At 40.2% G+C, this 16,179-nt stretch overlaps 1 protein-coding gene across 1 annotated transcript in view; it reads right to left on the reverse strand.

The window, feature by feature from the left end:
• Positions 1-731: 731 nt before the first annotated feature.
• The window catches only part of LOC136059227 (chloride channel protein C-like), a 75,149-nt gene continuing 59,701 nt past the window's right edge, over positions 732-16,179 (reverse strand). The window contains exons 14-16 of the mRNA XM_065753251.1: positions 3,522-3,615; positions 2,452-2,547; positions 732-950 (exon numbers count right to left, since the gene is read on the reverse strand). Coding sequence (XP_065609323.1) covers positions 732-950; positions 2,452-2,547; positions 3,522-3,615 — 409 coding nt within the window. The remainder of the gene's footprint in view (positions 951-2,451; positions 2,548-3,521; positions 3,616-16,179) is intronic.

A 16,179-nucleotide genomic window follows, 5' to 3' on the forward strand; every position in this document is an offset into this window, starting at 1 on the left:
ACTCTGACAATTTATCATGCAACCTCCCCATTATGAGAATTTGTTACATTCCTCCCTACACATGACCTGAACTAAAAATGTTCTCATATCAGGTAAAAGGAGAGAAAGAGAGCCTATTCTAGCAATCACGGAGATTCAAGAACTGTAAGCATTAGAAAGGCATGTCAGGTTTCTCATTCACATTCAATTCTCCCTTTGGATTGCAATAACATGTCAGCCAATTAGAAAGCCCAATCCTCTGTTCCTTTCAATGGACCGCTTCACTCAAGGCAGTATTTCCTTCCAATTAAACTTACGTGGTTCAACATAAAAATGCTGGTTTGGAAACAGATATTCAGGGATTGAAAGTTTAGTCCTAGCTCAGGTTCTGCCAGCATAACTTTGCTGCTAGGTGTCATGACATTTTTTTCATTGGGAGGCATAGACACGGTGTGACAAAAGACTCCTTAACATCCATCCTGCAGATCTGATTTTATATGCATCTTTTGTAAATACACAAATTCTTATTTTGCCTCGCAAGTATTTAAGTCAGTGAATTTTGCAATCGCCAAACAGCTGTAGAGACATAGCTCTAGGCTACAACCCCACATGTCTAGATACAACAGCTTGTAAGCCTCTTCTCCAGAAGGGATCAAGTGGAAAAGCTGATTATTTTTTTTCCTGAAGAAGCACATAAGCTCAAAAAGAAGTGACAAATCCTAAGAATGCATCCATAGCCTTAAATCCAGAGGCTACTCCCCTGCATCAGGGTTCTGTGGAGACAGCTGGAGCCTAAGCCTCTCCTCCAAGGGGAAAGGCATCAGGTCTTTCCTGGTGATGACACCAACCACTCGGTTCTGCAGGTCGACCACAGTGAGGTAGCGCAGTCCCAAGGTGCGGAAGATGATATACGTGCGTTGCAGCGAGAAATGGGCTTGGACTGACATGGCCGATTTGTTTATGTATGGCTCCTGTAAGACAAAGAGAGGATACAAAAATATGAGTGCATCCCTGCTATGGGGGAGACAGAAGGCAGAGGCCAGGGTGAGAGAAGTCCCAAACCTGAGGGATGTTAGTTCTTCTCCCACATTCCCCATCCCCAGTTATACTTAAAATGTCAGGAGATACCATAGTAAAAAAAACACTTTCTTTTTTTGCTAAACCATCAGGCTTACTCTACATGAGCTTTTATGACTAGAACGTTCCAAACTGGTGTGGTCTGAGTCCTTTCTTGGAAATAGCCAATGACCCCAATATTTATTAATTTAATAATAATTATTATTATTAATATTTAATATTAATAATATTAATATTGTTTATTTAATATTTATTAATATTTATTATGACTATTTCAGTGGATGCCATAAGAAGACCTTTCATGAGTTTTTGGAAGAGATAGTAAACTTTCTGCTTCAACGATCACATCAGGTACAAAAGGTTAGGTAGCAGTGAGAAACCTGATTGAACTGAATGGGTTACCCATGACAAAAAATGTTGTCTGGCCCAATAATTCGAGCACTGGATTCAGTCCCAACAGAGCTGGCTTCTACTCCTGTGTATGACATGCTTTTGAACTTCGGAAGGCCATGTGTTCTCCCTCCACCTCGGTTTCCCTGTCTATTAAAAAAAAGCTATTGAACAAAACTAGGTAATGTGTTTTAGGAGTACTGTGTTTCTTGTAACCTTTCTTTCCTGATAGTTTTCTCAAAATGGGGAATCTGAACTAGGTGGATCTTCATTGAATGTGAGTAAACAGGAGCGGATATTATCTTTTTAAATAAAAGCCATCCGAATTAGGCTCTCTCTCATCTGGATTTCTCACCATGCCCACTACTTCAGTTTCAGTGCTATAGACTGGAAATTCACTGAGGCAGAAACTACATTTATTTTGTTTATAATGTGTTTATTTTAGAGCTTGTTCAGTGTACCAAACACATTATTGCTTTTGGACCCAGTATTTTAGTACAGTATTTAGGAAACAAATGTGGCAATGTCATAGCAGGGATTTAAAAAAAAAAAAGGAAAGGGGGAAGAAATACAGCTTTATTTATAAGTTGATGTATAGGCGCTGTAGCATAATGGAGACTAAAAACTCAAAAGCATTGCTTTATATTTGCTTTATAGGTCTATAAGAGCCAAATAGTGACATTTAAATGATCTATTCCATTAACATTGTATCATTTTGTCAATCTGGAATGTGTTTTAATCAAAAGCCCCCTTGAAATGGTCTCCTTTGTTGTATTTTCTTTTTGGCTCATTTTATCAACATCTGTTATGTTTATACAATATGAATTAAAACTTCGGAATGCTGTTTGTACTCAGCTACTTTTGTTGAGAATGTAACGTCCCAGGATTGGCAGTGTTTATGTAAATCAGTGCGGCTGACACAGCCATCATAAACAAATGAGAAAATATAACAAACACATTGTTCATGGAGGAAATGTTTGTTTTTAGAGTTGGCTTCAGTCTTACCAGATTGATGAAGAGTTGCTGATACCGGGGATCTGTAGTGTAGCAATTCAGCAGCATGGCTAGGCGCGACGGCTTGGGCAGCTTCTCCACTGTTATCTGGAACAGGCAAGAGTCCATTTCTCTTTCTTTCTGCACTGCACATTAAAACCCACCGTTCAAAAGCCTCTTAGATTGCCTCTGAGAAAAAGTCTTCTAGCAGAGCTTCTCAGGCAGAGCTTGTCCTTTTTAAATTCTTCTTCCAATCAAGCTTAAACTAGCATTCAAAGTAAAACACTGCACTTTAAAAAAAAAATTTGTTCTTAGTGTTTCTATTAAGACAATGTCAGTTACACCAGCTTGGGGTGAGATTTTCCACACTGTTACTAAGTGGTAATAGCATTATGAAATAGTGCAGAAAAATGCAATAAAACTGGCATCAGCCATCAGTTGTGCTTCAGTCCTTTTCCATAGGAATTCCTATTTGTCCTTTGACACTTCATCCCATGCATAATTGCCCTGTTCATTCTCAACATTGTTTTGCCAGCAAAATTTCAATATGTAAGACCAGTTCTCAGTTATAGATGGTGACTTTCAGTTGTGCCTGCATAAACTGCTCAAATTCCATTACCAGTCTTGCTTTGGTAACACATGATTTTCTTTTACCACACTTAATGTTTACTATTCCTAAAAATCCTTTAGTCATCTATTGAAGCAAAGAATGCTACATGCTTTTCAAGTTTGAAAACTTTTACAAGTAGTAATCATTCACTGAGGTAGCATCCCATACAGAATTAAATATTGTAATCTGATGTTTGTGGAGTAGTTGGGAAAGAAAGGACTAGAACAACCTAATAGAGCAAGGATGTGCTTTGCCAGCACTCGTGTGCAAATCTCAGACTTTGAGTGGTATTATGGTTTATGACAGCTGTCCCTGGAAGGTTGCTAGTCATCTTCAAATCGTACCTATCCACTTCTTTCTTTCTTCTCAGCCACACTGATTACATCAGTTATTCATTCACATTGAGCTCATTCTAAAGCACCCAATATATTTGCTGATTAAGCAAGGATAGAACTGAAAGAAGAGATGTTACCTTTTCATAGGGCAGAGGATTTGAGGAGAAAGATTCGTTGTTTCTCTCTGGTTCAAAGATGTGCTCGTTCTCCAGCAGCATGCACAGCTCTGACCTAAAGGTTTGTTGGGGTTTTTTTAAAGAAAAAAGAAAAAAAAAAAGCATAAAAGAAAGAATGAGACTGCATTCATTATAAGGGGCAAATTTTAAAAAGCAAGCAAATGCTTTACTATCCATAGGATATATGATGGATGGAGTATTACTGGGCTGCCTACATATTTCACCTTCCTAAACTTCCATCATCAATCAAAGCATCACACAGGTTTTCTGGTTTAGGTTTTGCTAATTGGATTATAAAATATCACCTACCTACATATGACCTAGATCAACCTTCTTGGCAGGAACAGCTCATGCAGTAGTTTGCACCCAACAAAGCAATATAAATAATATGCAAATACAGCTATTTGCATTTAAGTAGATAGACTGTTGTGCCTTCCCACATCCTTCTTAAGTAACATCCACATTAAAATGAGATCAGCAAGAAATTCATGTCCCATTTTAAATCTTCAGTGAAACCTTTTCTCACAGTACTGCTCTCTAGAATTCATTAAGGCATTTAATATTCTTGCTGATTTAGTCACTTGGTTTAGGATATCTTAATCAATTATTACATCATTTCAAAATGCTTTCTAGAACTCTCTCCTTCCACACTACGCATAAAAATGTTAGACAAACGCTATGTTCAAAATATCACTTCTATCTCAGTGCTTCCCTGCTTCGCCACTGCATGCACACACGCACTCCATCCACACTACCCACTTCTAGCCTTTCAAATATGTTTAGATAACAAATATCTTTGGGACCACCACAATGCTTTTTATTTTGCAACATGCTTAACATCACGTTAGCCTTCCTCTGTACTTAGAGCTAGCAGCTACTACAGCAGTGCAAAGACATGCAGCATGCTACTAAATGATGTGCTCGAGGGACCCAGAGGAGACCAGGCACACAGCCTTCACCGGGGCATTTCAGGGGAGGTATAAAGTGGCTTCTGTGATTGCTACATCAAAAATACACTGGGAACTTTTCAGATAAATATTTCTGTATTAGAAAATACTGATTTTCTCAAACCCCAACTTATTATAGGAATTTACTGCTTTTAATATAATGTCTCCTGGGAAAGATTAAGTCTGCTTCAAGGTGGGATTAGCACTCAACAGCAGAGGACTTACACCAAGTAGACCTGCCTGTCAGCTCCAAAAGCTGGTGGTTAGTGCCCTCCCTAGGGACAGGATATGGAAGAACTAGGTTCAAGCCCCTTCTCCACACTCTCATTCATAACAAGCACATTAGTGGCTATGTCTGGCATGTCTTCATGTTTCCAGCTGGAGGGGTTCCACGCTGAGTAAACAGGAATCTGTAGAAGCAGGTCCCCCACATTCCCTGACCAGCAGACTCTTTGCCATTTTATTATTTTCTTTCCAAACAGTCTCCCCTTCACTATTCTGTACTTCTTTGTCCTGCAGCTGGTGAAGCTGGATCAAAGCTGTATAGTGTAGAAACTTACTATGAAATTCCATTGAGCTCTCACACATGAAGATGTAAGATTAGACTGATTTCCAGCATATTACAGAAACTGTTTTCTGGTCTTCAATATAGTCCATCTTTTCTCCAAATTATACCCAAGATACTTTGGCTGTGTATATCTCTGCATGTTTATTCACATCTGGAAGACAATTCTGAAGCAACCCATCCCACTGACTGTACCTATCATGGTTTGGTTAGCATTACAGAGTATTCTCCTTTCTCCTGAAACAGTTGTTCATTCCACCCTGCAGATCCAATCTTGCAGTCTGTATTTCCTTAATGCAGACATGGCCTTTGTCTCTTATCTAAGCATCTCAGTGGGATTTATGAATAAATATGACTGTGTCTGGGATACAGATATCATCTTGCTGTAGATGTCTCTGTACATTGCAGAGGAGTTGGACTGGATAATCTTTAAAGGTCCCTTCCAACTCAAATGATTGTGTGGTTCCATGATCCTTTTACAGTGGAAGACTCGAGTGTGAAAAGAAATTGTGGAAGAAAATCGGTTGAAAGAAGATCACTGGCATAGCCAGGAACACTGGTAGTCTCAGTTACCTGCTCTCACCTTAATGCACATCCCATTGCATGGCAATAACAAGGACTGCGCTATCCTTCATCACTATTAAAACATGATGTATCTCCATTTAATATCTGAGTGGTTTTGGTTTTCATAAAATCTCTTTCTCACTGCTAAGGAGAGCATAATGATGCAGCAGGCCTCTGAGCTAGCCACTAATAAAGCTGTGCTGAGGAAACCCTGTGTCCTGGGCTTGCATCTCCCCTCTTGGAAAAGATGCTGACCTGCTTCTCACTTCTCATAATGTGCATAGACATGTAACACTGACAATTAATGGACTGGGGTTTGAGGACAATGATGAGAATGCCTCACAAAGAACAGTACAGACATGCTACAGTAAATAAGATCCGTTCCCTTCAGACTACATTTGAAGGAGAAAAGGGAGGAAAATACAATATATTCAACAGAGAAGAAAATATTCCAGTCATGCCCTATGAAGTAGCATTGGTACTTCACACACATTTTTTCTGCAGGGCTCTCTACAGCTTTTTATAGTCTTTCACAAATATGCCTCTGATTATTTCCAGTAAGAAATAAATACACAGATCATAGAATAATGAAATCATGAAGATTGGAAAAAACCTCCAATATCAGCTAGTTCAATAGTCAAGCCATCACCACCAGGCCACCCACTAACCATGTCCCACAGTGCCACATCTACGCATTTCTTGAGCACCTCCAGGGACAGTGACTCAACCATCTCCCTGGGCAGCCTATGCCACTGCCTCACTGCACTTTCTGAGAAGAAATCTTTTCTAATATCCAACCTGAAGTCTACATTCCAGTCCTAGATGATCCTGTACAGCTCCACAAAGTCGATTTCCACGATGATCACTGGGCCAGGAACGCTTTCATCCTAGCAAATATATACATATAGAGAGAGACTTCAAATGCAAAAGCTGTGATCCACCGTGATCCTTCACCAAGACTCTGCATACTCAGGTCCAAAACACTGTTCAGGCTTCCCACAGCCCAAACTTCACCATTTTCCACTTGAACATCATGGGCTGGAATTAAAAAAATAAAAATGTTCAGCACAGGCTTAAAGAGCAGAAATGTTCGCTCATCACCAGTGTTTTCTTGGCTGGTTTTGTCAGCTCGCAATTTGCTCAGCAGTGCTCTTAACTAAACCCAGAAGGGAGTCACTTAACAGAGCTTTGGAAAGTGTGAGAGAAATTTAGCTAGTCAAAAAAAAAAAGGTACATGCAAACACAATGAAGGAAATCATTGGAACATTTCTGATAAGAATCCAAGCCTATTAAAAACTGCCATGTCCAAGAGAAAAAAAAAATGAACATACATTATTTCACTTGGACTTCCAGAAGTCATGCTTCAGAGGTATAACAACACCACTCTTTGATGTTACATACAACATCCTTCCTATCACATCATCAAGCCTTAGAAAGCAGACCAAACATGTTTCTTGCACTATTTTGTGAGGTTTAACAGGAAGTGCTAGGATTCAGATTTGGAGTCTGCAATTGTTCGTTTACTCTTTATTTATTTTAGAAGGAAGAAAACCCTTAAGTAGGGAATTTCATTTCAAAGATACCCTGGCAAGTCACTGCAGTAGTTTCATTTGCTCTGTCTGTTATAAAACAGGCATTATGGAATACACCTAATTAAGATAACACATTATTATCCCAATATCCACATGTCAGATTTGGCATGGAAGTCAGGAATGAAAAGTATCTGACAGATGATTGTGTCACTCTTTTCTTGTCAAGATGGCCAGTTATCTGAGGAAACTACAAATTCTAAATACTGGGGGAGTGACATAAAAAGGAACTGCAGCTCCAAAGTAGCTGCAAATGAACAGAAGAAAGATTAAATGGTGATGTCACTGCCAAAAGCATTCAGGCCAGGACTCTCCCATATTGAATGGCTGAAACAGATACAAAGTTGGGGCAAAGGGAGGAGAGGGTATTAAAGAACCTGAACTATCATATTTCTCCTACATTAATCCACTAAAGGTGATTGCTTTGTTTTTATTCTTGAGCTTTTATTCTTTGGCCAATATCCAGTTTAGTGGGGATGAACAATTAATGTGTTCTGACCAGAATGAAACAAATTTCTCTTCCATGTATAAAAAATGAACCTCTCTCTCAGACATATTTAAAAGCCCAATAGCATTACTGTGAAGTTTCAATCTATTAAAAATAAATAATGACAATAGAACAGTAACAAATAGCAATAAATTGCATACTGAAGTGGCCATAAAACTTTTCATGGGCTTTCCTCATCCTCATACCTGTCTAGGGTTAGACTTAGCATCTTGCACCTCCAACTTTCATAGCAGTGAGTGCTCAGAAGGCCTTGCAGGATTTGACCACTGCTCTGCTCAGAGAATTTCTCACACAAATGGGCAACACTTGCAACAGCGCACATGAAAAAAAACTCTCATGTGAACTGTAAAATACACATTCTACTTATAAGTAATTGTTATTTTTATATTTTGGTAAGATCGCTGCTAGTATGCTAAATACATTTTTCTTTACTCCAAATAGCTCTTTATGAAAGAGTTAAGAAAAGGATTCTGCAATATGGAAAGGAAGACAGTAGATAAGAACTAAATCATCTATATAGGAAACTGATTTAAAATCCACAGCTTCATTTTTCACATGCAAAAAACACCTCAGATTACAGGGTTGTTTCAGGCTACGGAGCCTAAATCACTACTGTTCATTTATATATTTGGTTCTTCAAGCCAAGAAAGAGCTGTGCATGAGTTCTTGGCATTTAACCTATGAGCTGATAAAAAGGTCGTTATCAAGCACTAGACTGAGGCTGTCCAAAGTTAAGATCAAATCCTGTCTATGCCCCACTGCCTTTCAAATGATGCTGAATAAATATTTAATCTCTGTGCCTCAGTCTTCAGATCTACATAAGAGGCATTTCTTCTACCTCAGAGCTGTGCTTTGAGGTTAATGCTCATTACTTGAGTTGCCTTCTGTCTGGTTTTATGGATACTATCGTTATGGTGAGTTGAGCAGACAGTAAGTCCCAGGCCTCATTGTGAAAATGTAAAGGCTGCTGTAAATAAACTGCAAATATAAACTTATTTTCAAACCTTCAGAAGGAGTAGATTCTAAAAAGTTATGAAAACAGGCTCAGAGTTGTATTTCCGTACAAGCTGGCTTGTTACCAAGCGGATTTTCAGTTCCAGAGGAACCTACCACACATTTAAACGACAGGACAAGTATGTGATCAGACTTTCCATTCACACAACAGTTTTCCCCATGCCTATATTTGATTTCGACATTTAACAACTCTCTGCACTTGCCTAAAAGCCACCCACATGCTGCAGAGAGGCTGCATACGTTTTTAATTTGGCTCTCTGAGTGAGCACGCAGCCTCTGCAGCACTCCAGCTTTCCCTCCAAAAAGACTCAGTCACAAAGTCCTGCAGCACCTGCACAATTACTGGCAGGCCAAAACAGGCCTACTAATTTTAAAAGTATCATATAATGCCACTTTTTAGAAGAAAGGTTTCGCACTTGAGATCCAAAATAAAACTACTGCCACTAAGACTCTATAAACCTTCCTCCATCTGTGCTACTTGTGCCCAGGAACCCTGACAATACATGGGAGAATCATAAAGTCAAGGGCTCTTGTTGAAAGTGCTGGATTCCATTTATTTCCATAGACAAGATCAGTGTATGGCATATAATTGAATCAAATTAGATCAGCTTTTCAAAAGCAGACATGCAGACAGTAAAAAGAACATGCTCACAAACCCTACCCTACTCCCATGGAAACCATTGCACCAGCACTTTGATACTACAGTCAACTCCCTGGCCTGCACACCTAAAAAGTGTTCAGATCACTAATGTGCTACCCTCCCCTTTTTATTTCTGTGCTGTGTTCAAACCACTGCTGATGGTGCTAGCTTTAATTGGAGCAAAACAACCATTCTGCAGTATTTAGAGCAGGGGCACAGAGAGGAGGCAGGGGGACAGCTGTACATGGTCTCCCAGTATGAAACAAAACCTCATTTTTATCTTCCTACATTGCACGAGCTTTGCAGACTTCTGTGTTTGATTGGGTAACTTTGCATTCCTGCGATCTAAACTTAGCAACCTCACCATAACAGAGCCAGAAGGAAAAGGCTCTCCAAGACACTTTAAGTTCTATAGCAGTTATTTTACAAGTGCCAGCAACAATGCTGTCATAATACTAAAGCAGATATCGTTAAGCTCAGTAATAAATTTTGCATTGAATGTTTCAGGTCCCAATTTGTCTTTGATGTTCCATTTATCCCTCCTGTTGCATTGCTTACTTGAAGCAAGTATTGCAGGTTGGATATTAGGAAAAATTTCTTCAATAGATGTAGCACTGAGTGACATGGATGAGTGCTTATGGTGGGGATGCATTGATGGTTGGACTAGATGATCTTAGTGGTCTTTTCCAACCTTAATGATTCTATGCTTCCCCTCTTGCTAAGAAGAATAAATTATATTGCCGTATTAAACTAGCGTGCATGGACTCTGCACACATGTGCACGTGCACACCTTGAGAACAGTGTTTCATTAGTCCCAGCTGAGAGTGCAGACTAAAGAAAAGTTCCAGCACCAGTACCTGTAGCCTGACATATCTGTAATAGTTTGCAACGCTGTGTCTCCTTTCCCACAGCCCGTATCAATGTGCTGTACTCGGTTTTACTGCAATGCTTGGCAGAGCGCATTCCTGACTCACAAGGGTTTCTGTTCACTGCAATAACCAGAGGCATGGCATACCTAATAAGCTGCCATAAGATACGCGTATGCACACTACTTTGGATCAATGATTTCTCTGTTCAAGGATGTTACTGTGTAATACAGCTTTAAGTTTTCAACTTTGTCATATTTTCTAAACTCTGATCTCTTCAATTTACTTTCAGTTATGTGACATTCCCCTTTAGTGGAGTGAAAGCATGCATTAGCTAAACAATGTGGTTTGGATTTAGTGTTCCCATGCATCATCGTGAAAATGTTTGTCTCAGCAATAGTGTCATTATTGTTACTGGGAACAGCTGCTCCACCATGTCTTTCGATTGTGGAAAGCAGAGCGTCTCCCTTCTCAGACCAGTTTACAAGCTGGGAAACTAAAGTGAGACCATCAAGCAGGCGGTTTACGAGGACGACGAGTTCTGTACCTGGCTGTACCACGAAGGAAGCAGAAAGCTCAAGAACAGCAGCAAATCAACACAGTGCAGAGCAATGTAGTTTGGCTCCCTCCGCTGGAAGCTCCTCTGCCTCTGGCCCAGGGACCCACTAGAGCCAGAAAACCTCTCAGGTGCAGCTCAGCTCTGGCAAAGGTGACATCCTTCCAGCCAGAAGGAATGAGAGCAGGGAGCGTGCTGTTGATCAGGAGAATATTTAACATCTTTCTTGAGTTTCTGAAGTGAGAGGATGTAATTCTACATACTCTTTCTAGTACTCAGCCTCACTAGAACGAGTTTCTGTACCCAGCACTGTCCCACTGGGCCCATGGGGCCATCACAGTGATGCTCCCAAGTTCTGCAGCCACATTTCCTGTGAATAGACACACGAGGACTGACCTCTAACTCTCTACTCAGAACAAGACCTCCAGGGGTCATTGGGTCTTAGCTGAAAAAGCTAGGGGGCAGAAGTAGCTAATTCCTAACATTGCTTCCACCCCAAACCATTCTAGGATATTATGATAAGACGGATTTTCAAATAAAATTTGTTTTACGGCATATTAGATCTTTTTGAAACATCCTCAGATGGGAAACTAAGCTTTCAGGCTCTGGTAATAATAGTGCAATTCTGAATATCCACTTTGTTTTAGCTTTTCGACTACAAGAAGACCACAGCTTTTGAGTACATTTCTTTTCTGATTTAGAGCACTACATTCTACTTCTTTAGATTTCCAAATTTCCTCTGAAAGCAGGAATTGGAATTGGGCACTTCACACACCTTACTTTAATCAGACAAACTTAATTTGGGTAAAGCAGTTACATAGTAACTACACTCCCACATAGCATATAAAAATCTGTAAAATAACAGTGCAAGTAAAGTGAACGTGGTAAACTACAAAGATTTCTGACATCTTTACTGAAAATGTTTCTGTTGAAATTTCTTTTTGGCCTAAAAATAATGATTTTCATGAGCCACAAATGTTGAAGTTTCAGTAAGCTTGATGGGTGGGAAGAAAAAGGGTTTCCTAGGTGAAAAAATACACACAGAAATGTAGGCTTAGTGCCAGAAATGTCACATCCTGTACAGAAGTAGCAGAAAACCAAGTATTACCCGTTTCTGCTTAGATATATTTATTCTGTACAGTCTGCTTATGGTCAGAGATATTGTGGTTTTTGCATAATTAGTTTCTCCCAATCAAACTAAATCAAGCAAAAAAAAATTCCTTCAGCTAAAAGATAGACAAACAAAATGCAGAATAATGGCTAACAGCTGTGTAGGTAAGAGTGCAAAGGCAAAAACAGGGAAGCAAGCCTTGAGCATTACAATAGGGGAGCTGTGAGTGAAGATCAGAGAGGTTCAAGCATGAATAAAATGGCTTATTTGCTACGGTAACATTCCCTGATGGGCTATTTGGTGGTGGTGTTCATCAACCCAGCAGTCCTTCCAGGCAAAAATGTATCAGAGCCGTGTTCAAGGCAGAAGTTAAGATAGCCAGGCAGCACTCAGATTCTGCCTCTCTGCACTACTTTTCCTTAAAGGAAAAAGGAGGACACTGGCCTAACAAGACACCGGCATCCACCTGCTTTTCTTCAGTGAATGCTGGGAGAATTAAACTGCAGCAAAGAAAACCTCAATCCTTCCTTTTCCTTGGTAAAGGTGAATTACAGGCAAGGGAAACAACTTGACACTGGAATGATCTCTGAGAACAGCAGGGCATTTTTCATTTACTGAGAGAACCTAAATATGTTAAGAGATAAAGGGCATCTCTGAAACCAGCATATAGGTAGAGTGCAAGTTATCATCCATTTTGGTGGAAGAAGTCATAGAGGATGTTGAGTGACACATGGGCACGTGGAAGGTGGCAATCACACATGGGAGGTTGTGCAGCACGGTGGCACAGGTGTCACCAATGACCATGAGGTACCATCACCCCCCATATTATTTCCCAATCATGTCAACAGCTAGGGAAAATTAATGAGTTATCTATACCTTTCATCCACAAATCCTCCATGTCTTTAGTTTTTATGGTGGTTTACATTATGAAGTAACCTCTGTCAAAGGAAAATGGAGCAGCAAAGCAAAAGCGGTAATGCATCTGATTTGTTCATCACGTAACAGAATAATTTCATTGCCCCACAGCAGCTCTACATCAGTACATTGTAACATATGGGGAAGTGGCAAAAATAGCTCTTTTTTTCCCCAGTGTTGGTCCTGTAGAAATTAGTCAGAAACATCCTGCTGCAGGAGTACATGTAGCCACAAACTAGAGCAGCCAAGATGAGAGAGACAGGGGACCTCCTAAGCAACTCCTCAGTATGCATTTATAGCTTCACAGTGTCCTGGGCAGAAACCTCCAGGTCTGTCAGTCAGTGCTCATGTCCTCAGGTCTCTCTGAAGAATGAGTTCCACTGGGATTGCAATTGCCGCCCTAGCCAGGAGTGCATGCAACATAAGCCATGACATAGCACTCAACAGACTCTAGGCTAGCATCTTCTTAACAGCCTAGGTCCCTTTCTGCAGTTCCTGGGAGTAGACAGGGGAAGCATTTCAGCAGCAGTGAGAAGGAGTTGCCTGTTTTATTTTGATGTGCAAGTATCATTGTTGCTGTGGAAGAAATGAAGGGGAAGAGGCATTCCCCCACACTGCATGCAGTAGGCTGCATTGCACACAGTAGGCCAAGCGTCCCTATCAATGCCGTGCATCTAGCTCACCAGCCACATGTTCCTCTAACCCAATTCTGTGAGGGTTTCCCAGGCATGCACACAGTGCTGCCTATGGCAAAGTGTCAAAAGAGTTATTCTGAGGAGATCATTGTTTTGGAAACTTGCTTCTCAGCTAGTTTGCTTCCTCTTTAACGATTTTAAAGCCAAGGAGTTTTTGTTGGTAGTTGTTTTCATTTTTAGTCTCTACTGCTTACTCAGTTGAGGAATAAGACAGCTTCAGATTTAGGTTATCCATGTAAAATGTTTTTGGTGATCTCATCTTAATCCCCAGTGGGTAGCCATCCAGATCACAAAGTCTAGGAGAAAAGTCTGGCCCTGCTATGTGGGGCTTGAAGATTCTTGTTTGTTTGTTTTTTCAAACAAAATTGGAATATCTGTGTGTTTGTTCAGTCCAGCACTGAGGTGCAACTGTAGGCTCACACAAGTCCCAGCCAACACTTCTTGGCCTCAGTTCTTGCTTTTGTAAGAACTGACACTGACACTTTGAAAAAGGGGTCAAAATCATTCATATGTATTACAATAACATACCAACACTTTATCCTTGTGCAGCAACTCTCATCACTGCAGTTTTGAGGTGTGAGCAGGTACTAAATGACATTTCCATTCAGGACAATTTTCATTGTTTCATCCGTGCGTATTTCATGACAAAAAAATGGTACAGAAATACACAGAATTGAGAAAGAGCATGAGAAAAAATATGAGCTGTTGTTGCCTTCCTGCAACAGTAGTAGGTAAGTCACATCTTTTCCTTTTTTATCTCATTGACCCTGTATTTCAAAAGTAATACCAACATTTTCATGCCAGAAGAAAACAAAAAAAGATTAATAATAATGTCCATGGCAACTCTCAAGAAAAACATAATGGTAAATATTATCAGATCTTCCCCCATCCACATTTTTTAAAACATGCCAAGCAAGCTTCATTTTCTCCACTTGAACATTGTTGATGTATAAGATGGAAAAATAAATTATACTTTTTCTGTCTGTGGCTTTGTCACCTCCGCATGGGATTACATTGGATCCTATGCAGCAAGAGGATGAACAACACCATTCCCCTTTAAGGAGCTCACAGTATTTATCATGTTGGTCTTAGCAGTTACGTGCCACAGGAGCTGTAATTTTATGAGTAAGATGGAAAACCAAATCCTAACTACTTATGGTTATAAATACACTAATTCCATGACAAATCACATTTTTGGAGGCTTGTTTCAGAGGTTGGCTGCAGAGCATTCCTTTCCTGGCATTGGTGAGGAACCGTGGCAGAACAGCAAAGCTACCCATGTTTCCTGCTGGGAACAAGGCACCCCGACCTCATCACAGCAGTTCTCAGGCAGCTGGACACATGCTGGGTGAGAAGGGTGCTGACAGAGCATGCCAGATTGCAATGCTTGCTCTCAGACAGCCATTCCGTACGGGTTTCAGTGGAGAGGGCAACAAACATTGGACTGGATAAAAAAAGCTTCACATTTGCTGCTACTTTGTCAAGTACTTAAAATATTTTCTTAGTTTTACTCAAAACAGTCTAACAACAGCTCATTTATGCTGAGAGTGCCAGGGAAAAAATATATATATTTATTCCCTCTCTATGAATGCATTCTGTTAGAATGTAGTTCTGGGGATGAAGCAAACCACAAGCTTACCAGAATTGTCAGGTAGCATCAGATTGCCTCTCAAAGTGCCTCTTTTTGGCATGTGCTCATGATCATCCCTCTGGCCCCTCTTTTTTGTTCGATTCCAACAACTTTGCTTTGCATTACAAAGCACAGCAGCATTTGTGTAAACTCAGCATAGCCCCCAGCAGCCTGAGACTCTCACTACCAGGTAATCTTGTGAATTAATGAGGAAATGATGAGATTATAAATTGAATTTCAAAGAGACTGTCTTGGTCAGTTGTCAGTGTGTTTTATTGTTGAGTCCAGCTGAGAACTAAACAAGTCCACTACTAGATGGCATATAATATTTTCGGATTGATAAATACTGCAGGCTGCCGCTCTGCAATTTAAGTTTTAGCACCTTAGTATGTTTGTTGTTAACATTTATGACAGCATCACCATGAGGGAACAAGAGTATATACCACATACAAGTATATGATACAGCAGTTATTGATATTGTCACTCCTTCATGCCAATGCAACTCAAACAATCTGCACTGTACAATTTTCTCTTTACAAGCCAATATTTCTCTGAGAGAAATGCAAAGTTCACAGGTTTTATTAACTATTCACCCCTTTCCATCTTTATGCTCCAAAATTTCTGCTGACTATGAAGCTATGTATGAGGCAGGTTCACATGATCCAGCTGTCAATAGTTCATCCTTGAAAAGTTGCTATAAAGCAGGAAACGAGGCAAGTCCTAATCGAATTTCCACTCGTGGTACATGAATAACATTTTTCCACATCCTGATCAATAGGAGAAAATACATTGATCCATATAGTTATCAACTCCTGCCCAATTAAGTAGTTAAACAAGAAGTGTTTTTAACTTTAAATTAGCTGTGATGGGGGAAGGGGATAAAACAGGGCTCACCAGTAAAGAGCCTAAGGGGGCTGTGCTGGAGCAAGGGGTGAGGCAGATGTCTCAGCTGAAGTGCATCTACACCAATGCACGCAGCATGGGCAACAAACAAGAGGAGCTTGAAGCCATTGCGAGGC

The sequence above is a fragment of the Cyrtonyx montezumae genome, unplaced genomic scaffold, assembly GCF_038088225.1.
Source record: "Cyrtonyx montezumae isolate F1298 unplaced genomic scaffold, pur_monq_1.0 scaffold_8, whole genome shotgun sequence".
NCBI lineage: Eukaryota > Metazoa > Chordata > Aves > Galliformes > Odontophoridae > Cyrtonyx > Cyrtonyx montezumae.